This window comes from Vombatus ursinus, unplaced genomic scaffold, assembly GCF_900497805.2.
Source record: "Vombatus ursinus unplaced genomic scaffold, bare-nosed wombat genome assembly UNPS02014847.1, whole genome shotgun sequence".
NCBI lineage: Eukaryota > Metazoa > Chordata > Mammalia > Diprotodontia > Vombatidae > Vombatus > Vombatus ursinus.
The window spans coordinates 20377065-20399511 of record NW_020954625.1 but is presented as its reverse complement, the minus strand read 5'-3'; the positions used below and the strand labels follow the sequence as shown (position 1 = coordinate 20399511).

At 38.2% G+C, this 22447-nt stretch overlaps 1 protein-coding gene across 1 annotated transcript in view; it reads right to left on the bottom strand.

The window, feature by feature from the left end:
- PCDH15 (protocadherin related 15) overlaps positions 1–22447 on the bottom strand; it is a 1147277-nt gene that overhangs the window by 391204 nt on the left and 733626 nt on the right. Inside the window, exon 15 of the mRNA XM_027840684.1 lies at positions 10691–10823. Coding sequence (XP_027696485.1) covers positions 10691–10823 — 133 coding nt within the window. The remainder of the gene's footprint in view (positions 1–10690; positions 10824–22447) is intronic.

The following is a 22447-nucleotide window of genomic DNA, read 5'->3' as shown; positions in this document are numbered from 1 at the left end:
TTGAAGGTCCATGGACCCCAGATTAAGAACATCTCATTTAATCCAACCTATACTCAAAAATAAATCCTTACTCTAACACTGAGGGACCAGATGATCATCATCTGGCCTCTGTGTGAAGTCTTCCAGGGAGAGGGAACCCACTTCCTCCTAAGACAACCCCTACCAATTGTGGAGTGCTTTAATCATAAGGATGTCTTTCCTGACATTAAACCTAAATTTCCTTCTTTGAAACTTCCAACATTCCCATCTAACAAAAATGCTTCGTATGGGGCTCTATGTTGATAACTTGTGATGCTTTCACATATACTGTCTTTGATGCTTTCACTGATAAATTACGCTCTCCAGTTTACATGGTGGGTAGAGCACTGGGCTGGGAGTCAGGAAAATCTGGGTTCAAGTTTAGTCTTAGCTTATAAATGCTCCTAGATGTGTGGCTGTGAACAAGTCTCTTAACCTCTGTAAGTTTCAGGTTTTTTTTTTCAGCTAGAAAATGAAGGGGAATCAATTTCAACACATTTAATAATTTTAAATCTCTGACCTTTTGATCCCTGGACACATAACTTAAGCTCTCACCCTTAATCTCCTCATCTCTAAAATGGGGAAAATAATAGTATGTAGCTCCAATGGCCATTGTGAGGATCAAATGAATGAATTCTTCTCCAGGATACACACTGCATTTCCTCTATCATACACCAGCTTAATCCAGCTCTGTAATTCTTGAATTGGAAGTACCTTTTACCTCTATGACCTCTGACTCTGACTGATACTCCCACAATCTTCATATGGGGGGGGGGGGTGTCCAAGCCAGCCATGTCTCATTCCTCTCTTGGCTCAAGACTTTCTACCATGCCCTTTCTCTTTGGTACCTGCTCTCTCCTAGCTTGCTTTTATGTGTGCTTTTCTGAATTAGACAATAAGCTCCTTGAGGGCAGGGACTATCTTTTTTTTTAACTTGTATTTGTGCTGGGAACATAACAAGTGCTTAATACATAGTTGTTGGCTTATTGATGAATGATTGAATGAGTGAAATCATTTAGTAGAGTAAGCATTTACTCTATTTCAAGTATTGTCCTAAGGGTATAAAAACAACACAAACAAAGTGAGACGGTCCCTCCTTTCAGGGGGCTCACATTCTAGCTGGGAGATGACTAAACAAACTTTCACCTCTAAGGCAGATGGAAACATATGTATTAATGTACGTATAATGATGTATATAAAGTACTTTGTTATGTTGGATTTTAACCTCATCTTCATCTTTACAGGGAAAAAAAAATAAAATCTATTCATAGAGAATTTCTAGAACATTCCAAAGTTGCTCAAAGCCTGATTTAGCACCCAAGTCAGAGCCCTGGAGGCAGAAGGGCAGATTCTCAGAAAGCTCCCCACTAATTGAGCAGCTCCTGCAAAGCTCCTGTAATTTTGCAATTACTTCTCACTAGTTTGAATTTGTCTTCAGCCCTAAAAATAATAGACCCTTGATACTACCGTCTCTCTTAAAATTATCTGACCTGAAAAAAAAAAAAAAAAACATGAGAAAAATGGAACAGAAGAGGCAAAGAACATGCCTTATACCTGGAATGGACATTAAAGATCTCCTAGTCAAGGCCACTAATTTTATAGAAGAGGAAAGAAGTCTTGAACAGTGAATTATGTTGGGAGACTACGGAGTGTAAAGAAGGACTTACAATGAAATGAGGATTCACAAAGCTACTGCCTTATTGGGATTAATGAGTCCAGGAAGAGTTGAGCCTGAAGTGTAAAAATAACGGTTGGGTCTTGGGAGCTAAGAATGGTGGGCTAATTTTCAGATTGAAGGGATGGGAGTCTCTCACAAGAGAAAAATCAAGTTGATAGGATGTAGCCATCAAAGAGAAAAGATTGCTCTAGAGACCACTGTCAACTACTCCAGTGACACCAGCAAAGAATGATTAGCAGAACCGTCACTTGAACTCAGGAAGAAAAGAGACAACCTCAAATCATTATCCTGGCAACAGAAACTAAGCATGGAGTAGGCCGCCGAACATGCAAATTGCAATAAACAACAACGGAGGTGGGACTTCGGGTATGGTAGTGTGAGTGACATTTGAGGAGTGATGAGGGAATAGTGCTGTTGCTAGCTCCAAACAAGTTGGGAAAGGAAGACACAGTTTAAATGAAGGATTCATATCCTGAGGAAGGGGGAGCCAGGTTCCTCTGTGCACCAAATCTACCTCCCCATAACTTTACTGAAGATATGCAGGCTTATAAGGTTGAAAAGGGAGTGGAACATCTTAGAAGGAACAGATCATCCATCATGTACTGAAGCCAATACTTATCTATATATCTATGTGTGTGCATACATACATATACAGGTATATGTGCATGCATGTATGCATATGTGTATATGTGTGTCTATATATTTATGTGTGTCTATATATATGTACACATATACACACACACACAAATATACATACTCAATCATATCTGACTTTTCATGACCCCATTTGGGGTTTTCTTGGCAAAAATACTGAAGCAGTATTCCATTTCCCTCTCCAGCTCATTTTACAGATAAGGAAACTCAGGCAAACAGGGTCACACAGATAGTAAGTGTCTGAGGCCAGATTTGAACTCAGGTCTTCCTGACTCCAAACCTGGCACTCTATCCGCTGTACCACTTAGTTGCATAAACAGATAGAGAGATAGATGTATGTCTGCCCCTCATTAAAGATATGTATGTATATATACATATACACACATAAATACATGTACATATATGTATACACACATAAATGTGTGTATGTATATGTGTATATATGTGTGTATATATATATATATATGTATATGTGTGTGTATATACACACACAGACACAGACACAGACGTCTTTTACTTAGAGCTTCCTAGACACAATTAAACACCCTGATGAGATAACGTTTCCTCTTTCTTGCTTTCAAACCACAGAGGGCCATGGAGAAGTGAATAAGAGGAGGCTCAGAGGATGAACAAAAGTGACTTGTCCAAAATCACTCAAGATTCTGTGCTAGAAGCAAAACACAAATACTGGTCCCCTGGCTCCTTATCAATGCTTTTCCTACCAGATGACAAAAGGAAGGCACCATAAAAATAGAATATGGAGTAAGTTTCTTTTTCTTTTTTTTTTTGCATAAAACTTTGTGCTGGACAGAAAGACTCTTGTTCTCTGGTAGCCGAGGTTGGGCCAGTAAACTATGATCTTCCTCCTTGTAGTTACTCAGTTAAGTAGCATTTATTAAGCCCCTACTATGTTTTAAACACTTGCATTTGTGTGATTTGTCTCAGGACCATATTACCGATCCATAGAATTACCAATACGAGAGTGAAATAGAAAAGGTTAACATTCTCTCTTAGAGAAGGTCAATCAGCTGAGACAACTGAGATAAAAGAAGAATGTAGTGACAAGTTTCACAGCGTCAACAGCTCTGACGTGTCTGGCAGATCTTCCCTATTTTTATGGGTAACAAAGGGTTGGAAGTAAGAAAAGTCACATTTCAATAGCCATACCCCTGCCAAAGCAATCTGTGCTGGCTCTAGCATGGCCTTGTTCCACAATGATCATTGAAAAGTTCAACCTTAAACTTTAAGGACTGAACATAATACTACCTATTCATCTCTTCAGGTTCATAAACAAACCTTTGGTAATTGAATTCAACAAATATTTAAGTCCCTACAGCATGTAAACCACTGAGCTACGTGCTAGAGACACAAAGAGGAAAAAGGAAATGGGATCTGTGGGCAAAGCTCCAACATGTACATCTATAAGAACAACAGGGGCTGATGGGGGCAAAGGAAAGATTTGAAAAATTTACTAGAAAAAAGGTGAGGAGGGAGAGCAAGCTTTTAAACGGGTGGCCGGGGCTGGGAATGAAGGAAGATTTCAAGGAGGAGGAGGAGGAGGAGGAGGAGGCACCTGAGTTGAATTAAAAAAACAGGATTCTGAAAGGCAGATATAAGGAGAGAGTGTACAACTATAAAATAGATGAGCTCCTTGTACTTGGAGCTTGGACACCTTTTTAGACACTATTTTCATCCTTCTTTCCCTCCCCCGCCCTTCTCTTTAGTATCTTCAAAGCTCCTCCTTTAATGTGACATTAGATCTCCAACCAATCATGTCCTAACCATGGTCTCCAAACACCTGCCTCACTCTGTAGGCTCAGTGGTTTTTGTATTAGAAGGTAGTTTATGTATGACCTACGTCTTTAGATGGGGAGCAGAGAAGAAATGTACAGAGATGATGTGACATCTATCTACACATATCCAAAGTGCTTATGACAACTGACACCTCCATTGCCAAGAAAAAGGAGGAAAAGGCCAAAATTCACGCTGAAGGCTACTGTCCAGCTCTAAATTTCTGATAAGATAATATAGCCAATGGGTGTATGTGTGTGTGTGTGTGATCAAACAAACAAACAAACTACTGGCTCTTGATTCAGAGGACCTGGGTTTATTCCAACCCATATAACTGTGGACAAACCATTTAACATTTTTTTTCTTTTGTTTCCTTTTTTTTTTTAGGCTACTGGGGTTAAGTGACTTGCCCAGGGTCACAAAGCTAGTAAGTGCCAACTGTTTGATCTGAGGCTGGATTTGAACTCAGGTCCTCCTGACTTCAGGGCCGGTGCTCTATCCACCTAGCTGCCCCCCTATTCAACTTTTCTCACCCTCAGTTTCCTCGTTTGTAAAATGAGAGGGCTGGACTAGATGACTGTTGAATTTTCTTCCTGGCTTACAGAGATGATCCTATTTTCCTCTGTCAGAGACAGGACTTGAATTCAGGTCTTCCTCAGCTCGAGGCTGGCACTCTGGTCACGAGTTTCTCATCCTTGTGTTATAGTGTTAAAAGTGAGCTGACTGGAAGAGAAAAAATCTCACCAGACACACTCTTTGAGGTGACCCATTTTGAGAAGACAGACATCTGCTGCTGCTGTGCTCAGCAGGCAGCCATCATTACCAGGGTACCATATCCAGGCCAAATAGTGCGATGTTACAGTGAAGGAAATCAAACAGACCAAAACCATGTTCTGGGATAAATAGGGGTGTGTGTGTGCACACGTGCGCTCACACATGCACCAAATAGCACATTAAGGGGAAGATAGAAAAAGAAAACACTCACAATTGTTCCAAAATAAGCACTTCAATTTTCTTCCAAAGAGTCCCAGACTGTCCCTCCCTCTCTCCTTTTGAAAACAAAGTCCCATAAGCACTGATGGTCTAAATGGACCAGTGACGAGTCCAAGGGTGGCAGTAGCAGGGGACAGACAAAGTAGCCTGGGGTCTTTACTCCAGGCAGCTCTCAGTATCTCTAATCGTGCCTATTATCCAAGGTCTCTGGATGAGCAATTTGATAGAAGCTTTTCGACTTTGGGGTCACTGGTTCAAATTCAATCTCAGTGGCTCGTGAATGAGAGTAGGTTCGTGGTGGCCTCCTAAAAATGACTTGATAAGCTCTCCTAGTTCTTCCTAATAGAAGCAGCTGGCTGCAATCATCACTCTTTCTCTTCCTTCCGCAAAGAGGACAAAGGTTCAATACATGTGTCATCTTAACTATTTTCTTAGCTTTAGCACCATAGACAGTTTGCCTGGGGAAAAGGATTTTCTTTCAACTCACCTCCTTTCATTAGGATTATTCAACTATTATAGGTTTTCTTACTGCTTTCTGAATTCACTTTTATTTGGTTTTAAGATAACAAAGTACTTTTTTTTTCAGACCAAGGCTTAAAAGTATGTAGTGGAAGAAATGATTTATCCTTTTTACAAATAAGGAAATTGAGATACAGAGTGGAGAAAAGCAGAGAGGCAAACTTAGACTTAGAGAAGCAACATAGGGTTGTCTAAAACTAGGATGGAATGTGTCAGTAAGTAGTGAGTTAGCCCTTCCCAAAGGTATTGAAGTACAGGTTGGTATGTTGTAGGGGGATAATTGTTCAGGTAAAGGTTGGATTAAGTGGCAAATGAGGTTTCTTCCAACCTTACAATTCTATGATTTCATGACTTCTCCAGGGTCCCACAGTTTGTAAGTGTACTGGCCTGGACTCAGACCCAGTTCCTTCCTTCCTCTATTTGCCCTCTTTACAGTGGGTTACCTTGTGGCTTGCAGAAATTGTAAGAAAGAATTATGAGATTTATGTATTAGGTCATAGGTTGCTTTCATATATGTATACTTATATACACACATACACATACATACACACATGCACACACATACATGTATAAATATAATTTCTTTCTTCAATCAACAGGATTATGAGAGGAGACCTTTGAGTCATCTGATCCAACCCTCTCTTTTTTCAAAGACAGAACCCTGTGATCCAGAGGTGAAGGAATTCACTGAATGCCACAAGCAGTAGAGCTAAGATTTCAACCCACCTCCTCTAACTCTGAATTCAGTGAACCTGGGCAAGCCACTTTTACCTCTACAGCCTCAGTTGCCTCAGCTATAAAATGGGAATAATAACAGCATTTACCTAATATGGTGGTTATGAAGTTTAACAGTTTGGACTACTCAGATCATACCCCCAAGAAATTTCATCATTCTGCAAGATTGAATCAGCCTTGAGACTCACACCTCATCAGTGCTCTCTGCCCTCTGATTTCTGATTGGAAGGAGGAGGATGAGTTACAAAATCTCAATTTAAGGAGGGGGGAAGGGTCAGCTAGCTCTTCATTTCCCACCTGAGCCTCATTAGCTACTTTTTCCCTCCCTCACATTTCAGCTCCCTTTTGTGTGGTATCTTCCCCAGTTAGATTGTAAGAAGACTGAGGGCAAGGACTATTTCTTTTTCATATTTGTATCTGTATCATTTATCATAGTGCTCAGGACATTGCAGGTACTGTATTAAAGTTAATTGATTGATTACTCAATTAGATAATATATTTAAAGCACTTGACAAAACACTATTAATTTTGACATTTATTATCTTGTTATGTTATTTTCTTTGAATTCAATTTGACAAATATTTATTAAGGTCCTATTATGCCCAAGGCAGTGGAATATACACATGCAACCTTTATTCTGAAGGAGCTTATCATCTAATGGAGGTGGGGGGATATAAAATGAGAAACAACTAAATTGTGAGGAGCCAAAGAACAGATCCTGGGAGAGTATTTTAGGAAAATCTCAAGGGGGAAATATAATTTTCAAACGAGATAATCAGGAAAGGCTTCAGGAAAGAAATGGCACTTAGACTGAGCCTTGAAGGATGAGAAAGAGTCAGTAGGCATGGCAAAAGAGGGAAATCAAGGCAGTGGTGAAAATGAAGGGGTACCTGGTTTGGTGACAAAGTACCCGAGTTCAAATCCTGATTCTGCCCCTTACCACTTGTATGAGTTTGGGTAGGTGACTTAATCCTCTTGGGTCTCTGTTTCCTCATATGTAAAATAAAGTGTTGGCCTAGATGGAACTCTAAAGTCCCTCTCACCCCTACCATTGTGAGCCTAGTAGTTTGTGAGTATTTTCTACCCTTGAGTGAGTGCACTGAGTGGGGAGAGCACAGGGCATGATTAGGGAACTGTTGGGGGTCCCTGAAAATCAGGCTGCAAAGTGGGGTGTAAGTCTGGGTGTTTAAGGCCTTGAAATCCAGGCAAAGAAGTTTCTCTTTCATTCCACAGACAACAGGAAGATACAGAAGTTTTGTACATGTTAGAGTTACATAAACAGGCCCTCGTAGGGGTTGGAATGAGTCTGCTTCCCATGGGCTTTGTCTGAAAAGAAGCTCCTTAGGAATCAGAAACACTCTTAACTTTGGGGTTAATAGCCACCAAACAACTGCTTACTCAGATCCTGCCCTCTTAAATTCACTGTCTCACACATGCAAGGCAGGTGCTAGAAAGGCATTGAAGAAACAAATGACTTTATAGCACATACCAGTGTGTCTTTTCCTCCATTGACTTCTTATTCTCCTTTTATTTAGTATATATAGATGAAGATAGAAATAGATGTGTGTATACCTTCATATATATGTATGTATGTGCATCCTTATTTATTTACTTATTCACAATACTCATTAAGAAGTAAGCCCAAACTTGGTCAATTAACTAGTTGGGTACAAGAAGGAAAATGCTTAGGCTCAAAAAATCTTAGATTATAGTTTCCTGATATTTGACAGTTAAGAAAGGGGAAAGATAAATTACATATCTATGCCTATATCTAAATCTCTAGGAATCTAGATATAAATTCTTTATCTATTGCTATCTTCAGCAATCCTTACATATATATGTACATATATATATATATATATACACACATACACATACAGAGATATTTGTGGATATAGAGATAAGATATAGATATTACAGATCTCTAGCACTAGAACTGTATCTCTATATCCAGAGACATCTCTAGGTATCTCTGTTCTGAATATAGAATGGCAAAACTTTGAAGATATTTGAAATGTCAAATGTCAGAGCTGGAGAGGATCTTAGAAGGCTTAATGTAAAAACTGGGAGGACATTTAGAACCCAGAATGATAGAGCTAGGAGAACCCTTAAGAATATAGCGGGACAGGAAGCTAATAGTGTTTTGTAAAGTGCTTTAAATATATTATCTAATTGAATAGTCAATCAATAAACTTTAATACAGTACCTGCAATGTCCTGAGCACTATGATAAATGATACAGATACAAATATGAAAAAGAAATAGTCCTTGCCCTCAGTCTTCTTACAATCTAACTGGGGAAGATACCACACAAAAAGGAGCTGAAAGGTGAGGGAGGGAAAAGTAGCCAATGAGGCTCAGGTGGGAAATGAAGAACTAGCTGACCCTTCCCCCCTCCTTAAATTGAGATTTTGTAACTCATCCTCCTCCTTCCAATCAGAAATCAGAGGGCAGAGAGCACTGATGAGGTGTGAGTCTCAAGGCTGATTCAATCTTATAGAATGATGAAATTTCCTGGGGGAATGATCTGAGTAGTCCAAACTGTTAAACTTCATAACCACCATATTAGGTAAATGCTGTTATTATTCCCATTTTATAGCTGAGGCAACTGAGGCTGTAGAGGTAAAAGTGGCTTGCCCAGGTTCAAGCAGTAATTAGGCATTGAAATCAGAGTTACAGGAGATGGGTTGAAATTTTAGCTCTACTGCTTGTGACATTCAGTGAATTCTTTCACCTCTTTGGATTGCAGGGTCCTGTCTTCGAAAAAAGATGAAAAAAAATAGAATGGCAGGGCTGTGGGGAGTGGGGCTTAGAAAAAAAATGTTAGAACCTGCAAGGGATCTTAGAATATAAAATGTCAGAGCTGGAAAAACCCTCAGAACACAGAACTTTGATTTCTTCGAACTTGAACAAATCTGGGCATGATGACGCACACTGTAAAATTTTGAGCTGAAGTGGCTTTAGTTGATGAAATATCAAACTAAGTCCAGCACTAATGTAAGGAATCCCTGAGGTGAATGGGGCTATGAGGCTGCCTAAGGAGAGGAGAACCATACCAAGTAGATAAATAGAGTGGGTTAAATCTTAGGTTTTCATCTTTATTTTGTGGGGGCTGAAGGCTTGTGATTCACCTCTGCGTTTCCTGATCAGGTGAGATAGGGAGAGAGAAAGGAGAGGAGAGAAGAGGAGAAGAGAAGGGAAAGGAGAAGGGAAAGGAAAGGAGGCAAAAGGAGAGGAAAGGAGAAGGGAAAGGAAGGGAAAGAAAAGGAAAGGAGAGGAGGGGAGGAAAGGATGGAAAAGAATGGGAAGGGAAAGAAAGGGAAAAGAGAAGAAGAAAGGAAGGGAGAAAGAAAAAAGAAAGTAAAAAAGGAGGGAAAGAGGGAGGAAGGAAGAAAGAGAGAAAGAAAGAAATAATTGAATGAAATAAAGGGAGGAAGGGAAGAAAGAAAGGATTTTAAGGGATAATAAAATAGTAGAGGTGAAAAATAGAGAACATACCAAATGGCAGAGTTGGGAGGGCCCTTAGAAGACTGAACGTAAGTCAGAGCTGGGAGATCACAGACCATAGAGTACTAAGGAATACAATGTTAGATCTAGGAGGAATTTAGAGATTCTGTAATTCAAACTTCATTTTATTGATGGAGAACTTTGAGATCCAGATGTGCTCAATATCCCAGGACTCATCTACAACAGAGGCAGGAGTGGATAGGAGGTATCCTTAGTCTGCCAGCTTTTTTGCAAATTTTATGATGCACTTAAAATGAATACTATGGGTACAAAGAAACCTGGGTCCAGAAATGACTGACAGTAGTACTACCTTTGAACATGAAGGACAGCAATCCTTGTGTAATACAAAATATTTGTTTTTACAAACCCTGTGTTCTCTCCTGCCGTGACTGCAGCAGACCCCTGCTGGTTGGAGCAGTTTGACAGTGGCCACAATCAGCAGAGGGAAATCACTTCAAAACACTTCACCCACATGATTACAGATTGTCTTCTCAGGGCTAAATTTCCTTTCAATATAAGCTAACACACTTTCACATTTTTTAAAGCCATGGACATACAGCAGTTCCTTACATCTTCCAGGTCATAGAATCAAAGTTTTGCAGCAGTCATTGAATAGAGCCATTTTATTTTACAGACAAATAAACTGAGGCACAGAGAGGATAAGGGATTTGAGGATTCAAAGCCAGGTCTTTTGATTCATTTTGACCAGAGTACCCACTACTGCCTATGAAGCACCACAAACTATTGCCTTTCATTCAAGAGTGATAAGTTATTATATGGACACCAAACTTCGTACCTGGAGATTCAACAAAACTGCCCCAATCCTCATGGCTTCACTGACTTCAAGGCTGTACATCAGTTGTGGGAATCGGGGAGGACTCTGGTTATTTGGAGGAAGTACTTCAATATAGACAGTGCAAATGGAATCCCTGCAGGGAGAGAGAAAAAGGGAGGTAAAATCTCTATTACATTTGGGAACATGTTAAAAAAAATCGGCTATTGGGTAGTTGGAGCTCAATCTGGAAGGAACTTCAGTAGCTATTGATCCAACTCCCTCATTCTTCAGAGGAAGAAAGTGATACCAAGGTCCATCCAATGAGCCCCATCCAATGGGGCTTTCTTCACTCTCTTGACATCACAAGGATGACAATGGAGCATGACATAGGAAAATTCAAAATTACATAAGAATTTAAGGAGAAAAACTAACCAACAGAGTAAATCTACTTTTACTGAGAGATGTATTCCCTCTGAAGGAATCCTCTTGCTTAAATGACAGGAATCAATTGTTATGGCCAGTCACACTATTAAATTCTTATGCTGAATTAAAAATGTATTTGGAATGAGTAAGGCTAATAACTAAGCTTTTTTGAAGTGGACTTCGGAAATAGGATAACAGAGCCAGAGTCTGAAAAGACCTCTGAGGCCAGCAAGTCAAACCCTCTGATTTTATAGGTCAGGACACTGAGGCCCAGAACGATTCAAGAGCTGGCCAAAAGTCACATAGGTATCTATTAGCAGAAGCCATTTTTTCATGCAAGAACCGGTGACTACAAAATTCGTCCTTTTTGGTCATTATAACATGATGTCTGGGCATTTTTTGCATAAGACCAATGCAGAAATTTGATTATTGCTTGACTATACATGCTTATTACAGGAGCTCTCTCGGTCTCTGTCTTTGTCTCTGTCTCTGTCTCTCATCTCTCTCTGTCTCTGTCTCTCCCTCTCTTTCTTCTCTGTCTCTCTCTCTCTAGAGAAAAGCTAGATGTTTGTTAACATACAGAAAAAAAAATTGAAATGAAATGTTGGGCTCTTTAGCTGCTGACAAATGTGAGTTTGTATCAGATGTTTCAGTAGCCAGAATCTGGAGATTATTGAAGTATACAAAACAGGGTTTATTTCTGAATAAAACAAAGAAAAGTTTCTAAAAAGTACAATCTAAAATAAATTATACAAAAAATGAAAAGCAAAATTGAAATCAGAGTAAATATAAAATCACGTCTCTGAATGGTACTTTATACTCAATTGGCACTTTATACTCAATATCAATTGAATATTTCAATCTATCTGCTTTATATGTTGCTTTTATTTTAACTCAAACCTGAGATTTCACTGATCAATGGGGAAACTTTCTATTGATGAGGTACTGGCACCTTCTCTACAATTATAGCCTTTTGTAAAACAAAAAAAATTATTTATTTTTAACTTCATTTAAAAAAATGAGTTTTGAATTCTCTGCCCTCCTCCTTCCCCTCTTCCATCCATCGAGAAGACGAGAAATGTGACATTAATTGTACATGTGAAATCATGCAAAACATATTTCCATATTATCCATGCTGCAGAAAAGTAAGAAAAAATGTTTTAAATGAAAAAAAAAAGTTTTATTCTGCATTCACACTCAATAAGTTCTTTCCCTGTAGGTAGACAGATAATCATATACAAAATATACTCATACGATTCTATGAAAGCAGTGAAAAAAATTAAATTGGATATAGAGAAAATATGAGGTGATTATTGTGTTGAATCATTGTATTGATCAAAATAGATAAATCATTCACAGTTGATCATCCTACAATATTGTTGTTACATGTAACAATGTTCTCCCTGATTTGCTCACTTCACTTTCCATGAGTTCTTATAAGTCTTCCTAGGTTTCCCTGAAACCATCCTGATCATTATTTCTTATGGCACAATAATATTTCATCACAATCACACACAACTTTTTCCAGCCATTCTCCAATTGATGGGAATCCCCTTGATTTCCACTTTTTTGCCACCACAAAAAGAGGAGCTAACACATTTTTTATACATATAGGTCCTTTCCATTTTTATCTCTTTACAAATCTAGTAGGGGTATTGCTAGGTCAAAGGTTGTGCACAGTTTTATAGACCTTTGGGCACAGTTCCAAGTCATTCTCTAGAATAGTTGGACCAATTCACAACTCCACTTACAGTGGTCTGATGTTCTTAGTTTTCACATCCACCCTAACATTTATCATTTTCCTTTTCTGTCATATTAGCCAATATGATAGATGTAAGGTGTTACTCAGAGTTGTTTTAATTGACATTTCTCTTATCAATAGTGATATAGAGCATTTTCATATGATTACAGATAGATTGGATTTCTTCTTTTGATAACTACCTGTTCATATTCTTTGATATGATATCAATTGGGTACTATACATTTTCTTACAAATTTGATACAGTCCTCTATATATTTGAGAAATGAGGCCTTTACCAGAGAAAGTTGCTGCAAAAATCCTACCCTCTCAGTTTTCTGATTTTCTTTTAATCTTGGCTGCACTGTCTTTATTTGTGCAAAATTATTTTTTTTTAATTTAATGTAATCAAAATTATCCATTTTCCTTTTCATGATCTTCTCAATCTTTTGTTTGGTCATAAATTCTACCCTTATCCATAGATGTGACAACTATGTTTTTTTTTCGCTCCCCTAATTTGCTTATGGTATCACCCTTTATGTTTAAATCATGTACCCATTTTGACTTCTTCTTGGTATATGTTGTGAGATGTTCATCTGTACCTAGTTTCTACCAAACTGCTTTCTAGTTTTCCAGCAATTTTTGTCAAATAGTGAATTCTTGTCCGCAAAATTTTGATCTTTGGGTTTCTCAAACACTAGATTCCTACAATCATTTGCTACTATTTATTACGTATCTAATCTACTTCACTGATCTACCACTTTATTCTTAGTCATTACCACATTGTTTTAATGATTACCACTTTGTAATATAGTTTGAGATCTGGTACTGCTAGGTCACCTTCCTTCATTTTTAAAATTGAGTTTCTTGATATTATTGATTTCTTCTTCTTCCAAATGAATTTTATTGATTTTTCTAGCTCTATAAAATAGTTTTGGTAGTTTTAATGGTATGGCATTGAATAAGTAAAATAATTTAAGTAGAATTGTTGATTTTATTATATTGGTTCAGCCTACTCATGAACAATTCTTTTTTGTTGTTGTACTTGTTTGCTATTTTTCCTGACATCTTGACTTTTAACTCCATGCTAAAGTTGGGCTCTGATCCTGTGATGGGGAGGGCACCATCATAAGCTTGAGGTTTTTTGTGCTGCTGTTTTGAGAGCTAGTTTGGGAATTCTATAAGTTTTCAGTTCTTCCAAGTTTGTACGATCCAAGGAAAAGTATGGTCACTGCTCTTCTCTCTCGTGCTCTGTTGTTTACCCAGGAAGGGAACTTGCTCCCCTATATTTGCAAGTTCTATCATTCCTCTTGACCCTAAAACTGAGACCAGGTCCCCTGCTCTTATGCAGCCATAAGTACTCTTGCTCCTTTTTACCTTGGCATAGTTACCAAGGCCTTTCATCCTTTGTGGCCACAAGTGCTAGTGTTCTTCTTTGTCCTGAAACCGTGACCCGGAACTGTATAGGACCAATGCAACAAGGCCCTGCACTCAGTGGTAGTAAAGGGTTCCTTGGAATCTTTTTCTGACCATTTGTCCAACTGCTTCACCATCTATGGGCTAAGAGGCCCTAAAGCTGCTGCCACCATTGCTGTTGCAACTAATTGCAAATTCCAAGGCTGATGGTGCTGCCCTACTCTGAACTATCCCCACTACCATATCACAAACCTTTCGTGCCAAATCCCTAAATTGTCTTGGATTGGGAAATCATCTCACTCAGAACTTTTGTTGGCTCTGTCACCCAGAATTTAATTTGAGGTTGTTATTATTATTTTTTAAAGTTGTTTGGAAGTGGATATTAGGATAGTTTAGCTGAGTTGCTACCTCTACTTTGCCCTCTAAGACCCTTAAAATTCCCTACAACTATAGCCTTAGAGACACTCTTGAGTCACAGAAAGGTGAAGGGCCTTGCAAAAGATCCCACGGACCAGTGACGTATCAGGCGTGGACTTAAACCCATGTCTTCCTGACTCCAAGCATAGAAAAGCCTCTCATTAGTTGTTATCTCATGTATTACTTAGTTTAGTAAAAGACTGGGGGTTTTTCAATCAATACCTTAATTAAACACTTAAACATCTGCAAAACACTCTAGCTATATGATTCCACTGAAGCTTCATAACCACTTGGTGTGACAAAAGCCATCAGGTATTATGAATATCCAGTTTACAAATTAAGAAACTGAGGCTAAGAGAGGTTAAGATATTTGCACATAGTCTCAGAGCTAGTAAATGCTGAAAGTAGAATTTGAACTCAGCTCTTCCTGTCTCCAAGGCCAGCACCCTACCCACTATGAAACATCGCCCTTCCTTTAATTACAACCTGGTGAGAAATAAATAATTCCATTTGATGAGTAGAACAAAATCATTGCCTAAGCTCTTAGTGCTGAATATATGTGATGTGATATGATGTGGTGAAATGAGATGTGTGTATGTGTGTGGATGTGTGTGTGTATTCTACCCATTCTCTAATATGTCTATAGAACTATGGTCTTAGTAAGATGATTAGTCCATCCAGTGTTGCAAATTGGAATCCATCCTCTTTGATCTTTGTCCAATACCCTTCCTGCTGGGGAACTAAATTCTCTCTAGTCACGTCACCAGCCCATTCTCTTTGTCAGAGTTACTTTGTTACTTTTCTGCTATAAGGCAGAAATAGCACTCCCCGTTAGCCAATCAAGAAACCTTTATCAAGAGCATATCAATATGCCAGGTACTATGCTAAGTGCTGTTGAAAAAAGAAAAAAAAAAAGTTCCTGCCCTCAAGAAGCTTACATTCTGATAGGGGAAAGCAACACATAAAAGGGGGCTAAAAAAGGGCCTAGGGAAAAAAAGAGTACTGGGGAAGGGGTATTTGGGAAAGTATTCAGGAGAGCCTGAGGAGGAATGAGACATGGCTGTTCTAGGTGTCCTTATTTTTAAGTGCTAAATTGTTTGGTTTATATTATAACATCCTTCTCAAACAAAAACAATAAATATTAAAGTATAATATTTTTATACAAGCTGGATAAAGCATGAACGTTTTGAGATAAACAACATTAAGTTTTCATCTACTTATTTCTTAAATGCAGGATTTTTTTTGTTTTTTAGATAGAACTTGATCAGAGCAATTTCAAGACTTCCCATTTCATTGGCTGTTCTTTAATCCACACTTCTGAACTTTCATGTACTTCAGTTCATATCATGCATTGTAGCTAACTTCGTGTTTCTAATATGAAATTATTAAGTATGATAAATGATTTTGATGTGCATTAAACTAGGTTTATAGTTATATGATATACTTTTTTCTGTATATTGTTAGAAGTTCATAGATATCTAGTTGTCCCCCCATGTATTTTAAAAGATATATGACAATATTGCATATAATAAAATCAATAATACAAGTCTTAAGTAACATGCACATATATAACAACATTGAATATAATTATCATATCAACAATATAATGCATATATGCACATTTCACAGAAAAGCACTTTACAGATATTTCACTGTTTCACTGTTATATAAATATCGCAGATCATGTATACTACTATAGATATTGTCTTACTACATAAAAAAAAAAAACATTTCTCCTATGGCTTTTGAAGAAAGTATAGGTAAGATCAGTTATCAACCAATTCAAGTTTACATCCCTGTCATTATGCCCTAAGCCTGTGAGTTACTAACCTCAAAAAAAATCACTCTTTCTTTGTCCAACAAACCATCTATTGACTAATAATGTTTCCTCTTTCTTCCTGGTACTTCATCTCTTCTATTGGCAGAACCAGACTTCTAGCTGATTAGCATTTCCATGTATATGACCTCAAAAGAGGGAAACCAATCAAATCTATCTGAGTAGCACCTTTTCCTATGAAACAATTGAACTTATAGGAAAAAACATTAACTTTCACATGTCTTCCCTGACCTGTAACGAACATTGAAATCATAGTTGGCTGGTGCTTTTGTACACCTCTTATAGACAACATCCAACCTAATATTGGTCAGAATGTAAGTCAATGGATTCCTGCAAGTTCAAACTGGAAAGTGATCTCCATATACATAGTCTTGGTCCTTATTGGTAAAGTAAAGAACTCAGTTTTGTGTATGGGATAATGGATTTTACTATTATTAAGTCTTCTAAGAAAAATTCAATGGCTTTTAGATTTGCCTGGTTCTACAAGAATCATCACTGCTACATGTGTGAGACAGTTGACCAAGGCTTTAAATGTTCCTTCACTCTTCTCATTTCAATGGCTCCAACTGATGTCAAAGGGGTAGGGCCAGATTTCCCTTTCTTGGAATTCTGCTTTTGTCTCTTCCCAACCATATATAGTCTTGAATGAGATAATTAGATGACCAGTTTTTTGATCCCCTTAATGCCTGTGGGCTGAGAGGTTTGGAAGCAGCAGCTGCTGCTGCTGCTGCTGCCGCCGCTGATTCAGTGGCTCCAAAGGCCTGTTCCCGGTTTGTTGGGTCTGGTTCTGCACTGGCACAGCCTGCACTGGACTGTGCTCCACTCTCATCCAGGTGCAACAGACCTTTTGCTACTGAACTTCTAAGTTGTCTTTGATTGGAAAATTATTTACATTCTTTTGTGGGTTCTGCTGCCCCAGGAATTGCTTTATGATATCATTTAAAGGTGTCTAGAGGGGTTTTGAAGAGAGTTCGGCAAGTCTGTCTTTTCTCCACCATCTTGGCTCCCCCCCATCCCGTATCCTTCCTAAATGGAGTCATCTAATCAGAGACAGTGCTCAGGGCTGAAGGTCCAGGACTGGAGTGGAGCTTTAGATTGAAGAGCTGGACAGGGCAGAGGAAGTCTTGGGGGTAGCCTTGAGAAGAATGAGATCAGTTCTCATGTTCTTCCTCTTTCTATGTGTTTTTCAGCAGATAGGTTCCAAAGGTCAAAGTTCCCCTGAGAACCTCCAGAAAAGGTAGGGCCAAGGAAGCCAGGAAGAGTATTTAACAAAACTCCAGGGTATTACATTTTCTCTCCTAGTTGCAAAAGAGATTTGATGTTTTCTACAGAGGGAGGGGGTATCTATCTTGAAAATTAAGAATTTGTTTTAAGTTAGTATCTAAATGAAAGCACAGTGCCATGATCATGATAAAAACAAAGTGAAGTTGAAAGAAATAAATGTAGAAACTGACACATCAAATGTTCAAAAGTCTTTGATCTTTGTTGCAACTTGTAGTTGTACCTCATGCCATTAGATGTTAAGAATTTTTTTAATCATCATATTTTTTACACAATAACAACTTTTGACAATCAATTACATCCTTCCACTTTGCTCAATATGCTTACCTGCTAAATTTCATAATTGAATCACTTAAAATGTATATGTAATAACCTCAGACAATTATTTCAAACATATTTTAATGCATTACTTCTTTTTGTTTTGATCATTTTATGATTAAAGATGGCTAGAACAATTTTAAGTAGTTTTTTCCCCCACATTGACCATAGAAAGTTTTTTTTTTTTTTAGAGAGGCAAAACATTCCTTCCTTCAAGGAAATCCCGATAATGGGGAAAACAATAAGCAAACAATGTGTATAAACAAGCTATATAAAGTATAAAAACTAAATAATTAACAGAAGGAATGAAGTAGAATTAAGAAGGATTAGAAAAAGACTTCCTATAGAAGATGGAATTTTAATTGGAAGTTAAAGGAAGTGCTCTCTCTCATATAGATATAGATATACACACATACAATGTGTGTGTGTGTGTGTGTGTGTGTGTGTGTGTGTGTGTGTGTGTGTAAAACCAGGCACATGAGGGACAGCCAGATATGCCCAAAGTCAAAGAATGGAATGATTTATTCACGGAAAATCCAGGAGCCAGCATCAGTAGATCAAAGAATATATGATAGGGAGCAAGGTGTAATAAGATTGGAAAGGTAGGAGGGAACAAGGTTATGAAGGACTTTGCACAGAGGATTTTGTATTTGATCTTGACTGATAGACAGCAACTGAAGCTTATTGAGTTGGGGCTGGGGTGACATGGTCAAAGCTTTTCTTTAGAAAAATCATTTTAATGACTGAATGGAAAATGGATCAAAGAGGGTAGATACTTCAGTCAGGCAGCCCCACCAGCAGAATATTGTAATAGTCTAGGTGTAAGGTGATGAGGGCGGTGTCAGAGAAGAGAAGGGGGCATATTCAAGAGATGTTATAAAAGTGAAATTGCTAGGCCTTGGCAACAGCTTGGATAGGAAGGGTGAAAGATGGTGAGAAATCCAGGATGACTCCTAGGGTGCAGGACTGAGGGACTGAGAAGATGGTGTTGCCCTCTATAGGAATAGGGAAAGTAGAGGTGCAGGGGCAGATGATGGTTGGTGGTTAAGGGAAAGATAATCAGTTCACTTCTGGACGTGTTGATGGGAGGTGGTAGATTTGATAATCAGCCAAGAAAGGGTAATTAAATCCACAGGACCTGATGAGATCACCAAGTGAAGTAGTATAGACGGAAAAGAGAAGATGGCCCAAGATATAAATCTGAGGGACACTTATGGTTACTAGATATGGCCAGGATAAGAATCCAATAAAGGAGACTGAGGAGTGGTCACATCGGTAGGAGGAAGACCAGAAAAGATGAGTGTCCCCAAAATCTAGAGATAAGTGAGTATCAAGGAGGAGAGAGTGATCAACAATTGCAAAGGCTGCTGAGAGCTCAAAGAGAAAGAAGATTGAAAAAAGGCCATTGGATTTGGCAACTAAGAGATCATTGGTAACTTTGGAGAGAGCAAGTTTGGTGTAATGATAAAGCCAGAAGCCAGATTGTTAGGGGGTAAGAAGAAAGTGAGAAGAGAGAAAGTGGAGGTACCTATCGTAGATGCACTTCTCAAGGAGCATAGCCACAAAAGGCAGGGAACAATAGTAGAAATGAAAGGATCAACTGAAGATTTTTTTTCTTCCTCAGGATAGAGGAAACATGGGCATCAGTAGATACCGATACAAATATGCTATTTCAGGTTCTCAAATTTGGAAGCCAAATCATTATTTTTTTGTATTTTTTTTTTTTTGCTAAGAATAGACAACCCAAGAACATGATCTATCAGACAACTGGGCTTGGAGCTCATGTTGAGCTGCCCCCAAATGGCTTCTGAAGGTGAGGAGTGCCTCTTCCTTGGAGTTCTTCAGCAAAGTTAGGAAGGGGCCTGGTTGTGAAGGGCTTTAAATTAAAAATAAAGAAGTTTATATTTGATCTTGGAGGTAATAGGGAGACTCTGGAGTTTATTGTGTAGAGGTGGCGGTGACAAGGTCAGAGCTGTGCTTTAGGAAAATTGCTTTAGGAGCTGAATGAAGGAATGACTGCAGCGGAAGAGGAGAGAAAAAGAGGCAGAATGGCCAATCAGAAGGCTATTGAAATAGTGCAGTGGTGAAGATTTGTCCTAGGCTAGTGGTAGTGTACATAGAGGGGAAAAAAAGATGTACATGAGAGTAGTGATACTACAAATAACACATTTGGACACAAATTGGATATATGCAGTGAGTTTAACGGAGAATTGAGGATGACACCTATGTTTTAAGCCTGGGTGACTGGAAGGATAGTGGTGTGCTTGATTTTAATAGCAAAGTTGAGAGGAAGAGAGGGTTTGAGGGGAAATATCATGAGTTCTATCATATTTTATAAAATATTTCTTACACATGATCTCATTTGAAATTCTCTTACATCCATGATTCCATGAAGAGGATTCTTCCTTTCAGAGCATACAACCAAAGCTACTTTGGCTTTGGTCTAGGCTCTCTTATCATCATTGTCAGGAGCTTCTATGTACTACCAAAGGGAAATGTGAACAGAGGGAAGAGGTGGGAAATGTAGAAACAGAAAGTGTAGACATGAAAACAAAATGGAAACTGTTTAGATAGAGAAATGTCTTCAATCACATAAAAGTTAGGGAGTGAGATTAAATGACCCACAACCCTTTCATGCTCATAGACAGACATAACCTACTTGTTTGTAACTGGACCGTCCCTTCCACATGTTTTCTTCCTACTCAGGAGATGAGTGATGTAAGTTGCAAACTTGTTTTACTGGTAATTTTCCTTGATTCCCCCATGGAGAGTGCCTCTTTTTCTCCCTCCCCCTTATTTAATTAGTTGATAATTCTCATTTAAGATAGCTTCACAAATGATCAATAAGTCACCAAGTATGTGATAAGCACCTTACTAGGTTCTGGGCATGATGGAATTGCTGGGATAAAAAACAAAAGCAAACAAAAGACCCAGCAATAGCACTTGTAGGGCTACAGCCCAAAGAGATCATAAAAGTGGAAAAGGACCCACATGTACAAAAAATATTTATAGCAGTTTTTTCTGTGGTGGTGAAGAATTGGAAATTAAGAGAATGTCATCAATTGGGGAATGGCTGAAAAAGTTGTGGTATATGAATGTAATGGAATACTATTGTGCTGTAAGAAATGATGAGCAGATAGACTTCAGAAAAACCTGGAAAGACTTGTATGGATTGATACTGAGTGAAGTGAGCAGAACCAGGAGAACATTGTACACAGTAACAGTCACGTTGTGGGATGACTAATATTGATAGACTTAGTCCTTCTCAGTAATGCAAGGATCTAAGACACCTCCAAAAGTATCATGATGAAAAATGCTATCCACATCCAAAGAAAGAACTACGGAGTTTGAATGCAGATTGAAGCATACCATTTGCTCTCTTTTTCCTTTCTGTTTTATTTTGTTTCCTCTTTCTTGTGGTTCTTCCTATTCATTCTAATTCTTCCTTATGACATGACTAATGTGAAAATATGTTTAATAGGAATGTATATGTAGAGCCTATATAAGATTGCACACCATCTTGGGGAGGGGAGAGAGGGAGGGGGAGAAAAAATTAAAACTCAAAAGCATATGGAAGTGATTGTTCAAAACTAAAAATAAATTAATAAAAAAGAATGTAAAAAATAAAAACAAAAAACAAAAAATGAGAAAACCTTTTCATTTGAGGAACTGTATTCAATATATACTCATAGATAGGCAAGACAGAATCAACATATACAAAAAATAATTTTCAGGGTTGAAACAATGGGTTAGTCAGGAAGGCCATGATCCAAACCTTTCCTCTGAAACAAATGAAATATTACTCAATCAGTCAATCAAAAACATTTATTACATATCTATTCTGTGTTTGGCCCCCTCTGCTTGGTACTGGGAATGCAAATACACCAATGAAATAGTCCTTGCCTTCAAGGAGCCTATATTCTATCATGGGAGAGAAACTATGTGTGTGTGTGTGTGTGTGTGTGTGTGTGTATAAACACACACACACACACACACACACACACACAAAACAATGTAGTCAGGTAACATCTCAATAAACCACCTAATTCACTAAGACTATAATGAATCATAGATAAACTTGTCAGTCAGCAACAATGAAGGAAGTTTCTACACCGGGAGACCCTTATACGAATGAAAACACTGCACCCCTCAAAAAAAAAATCCTTCCTAGATTATGATAGGATTTCAGATTTTCTGAGGTTTATAAGACATATTGCTAAGGAGATCAACAGTATATACGCATTTGATTCAGTGCTTTCAGTCCCTATGAAGGAGTTAAGTCTCACAATAAATAGCCTTCCAAAGGCAATTTTCAGGAAGACTTTCTTTCCAAAGATCTATTTTTATC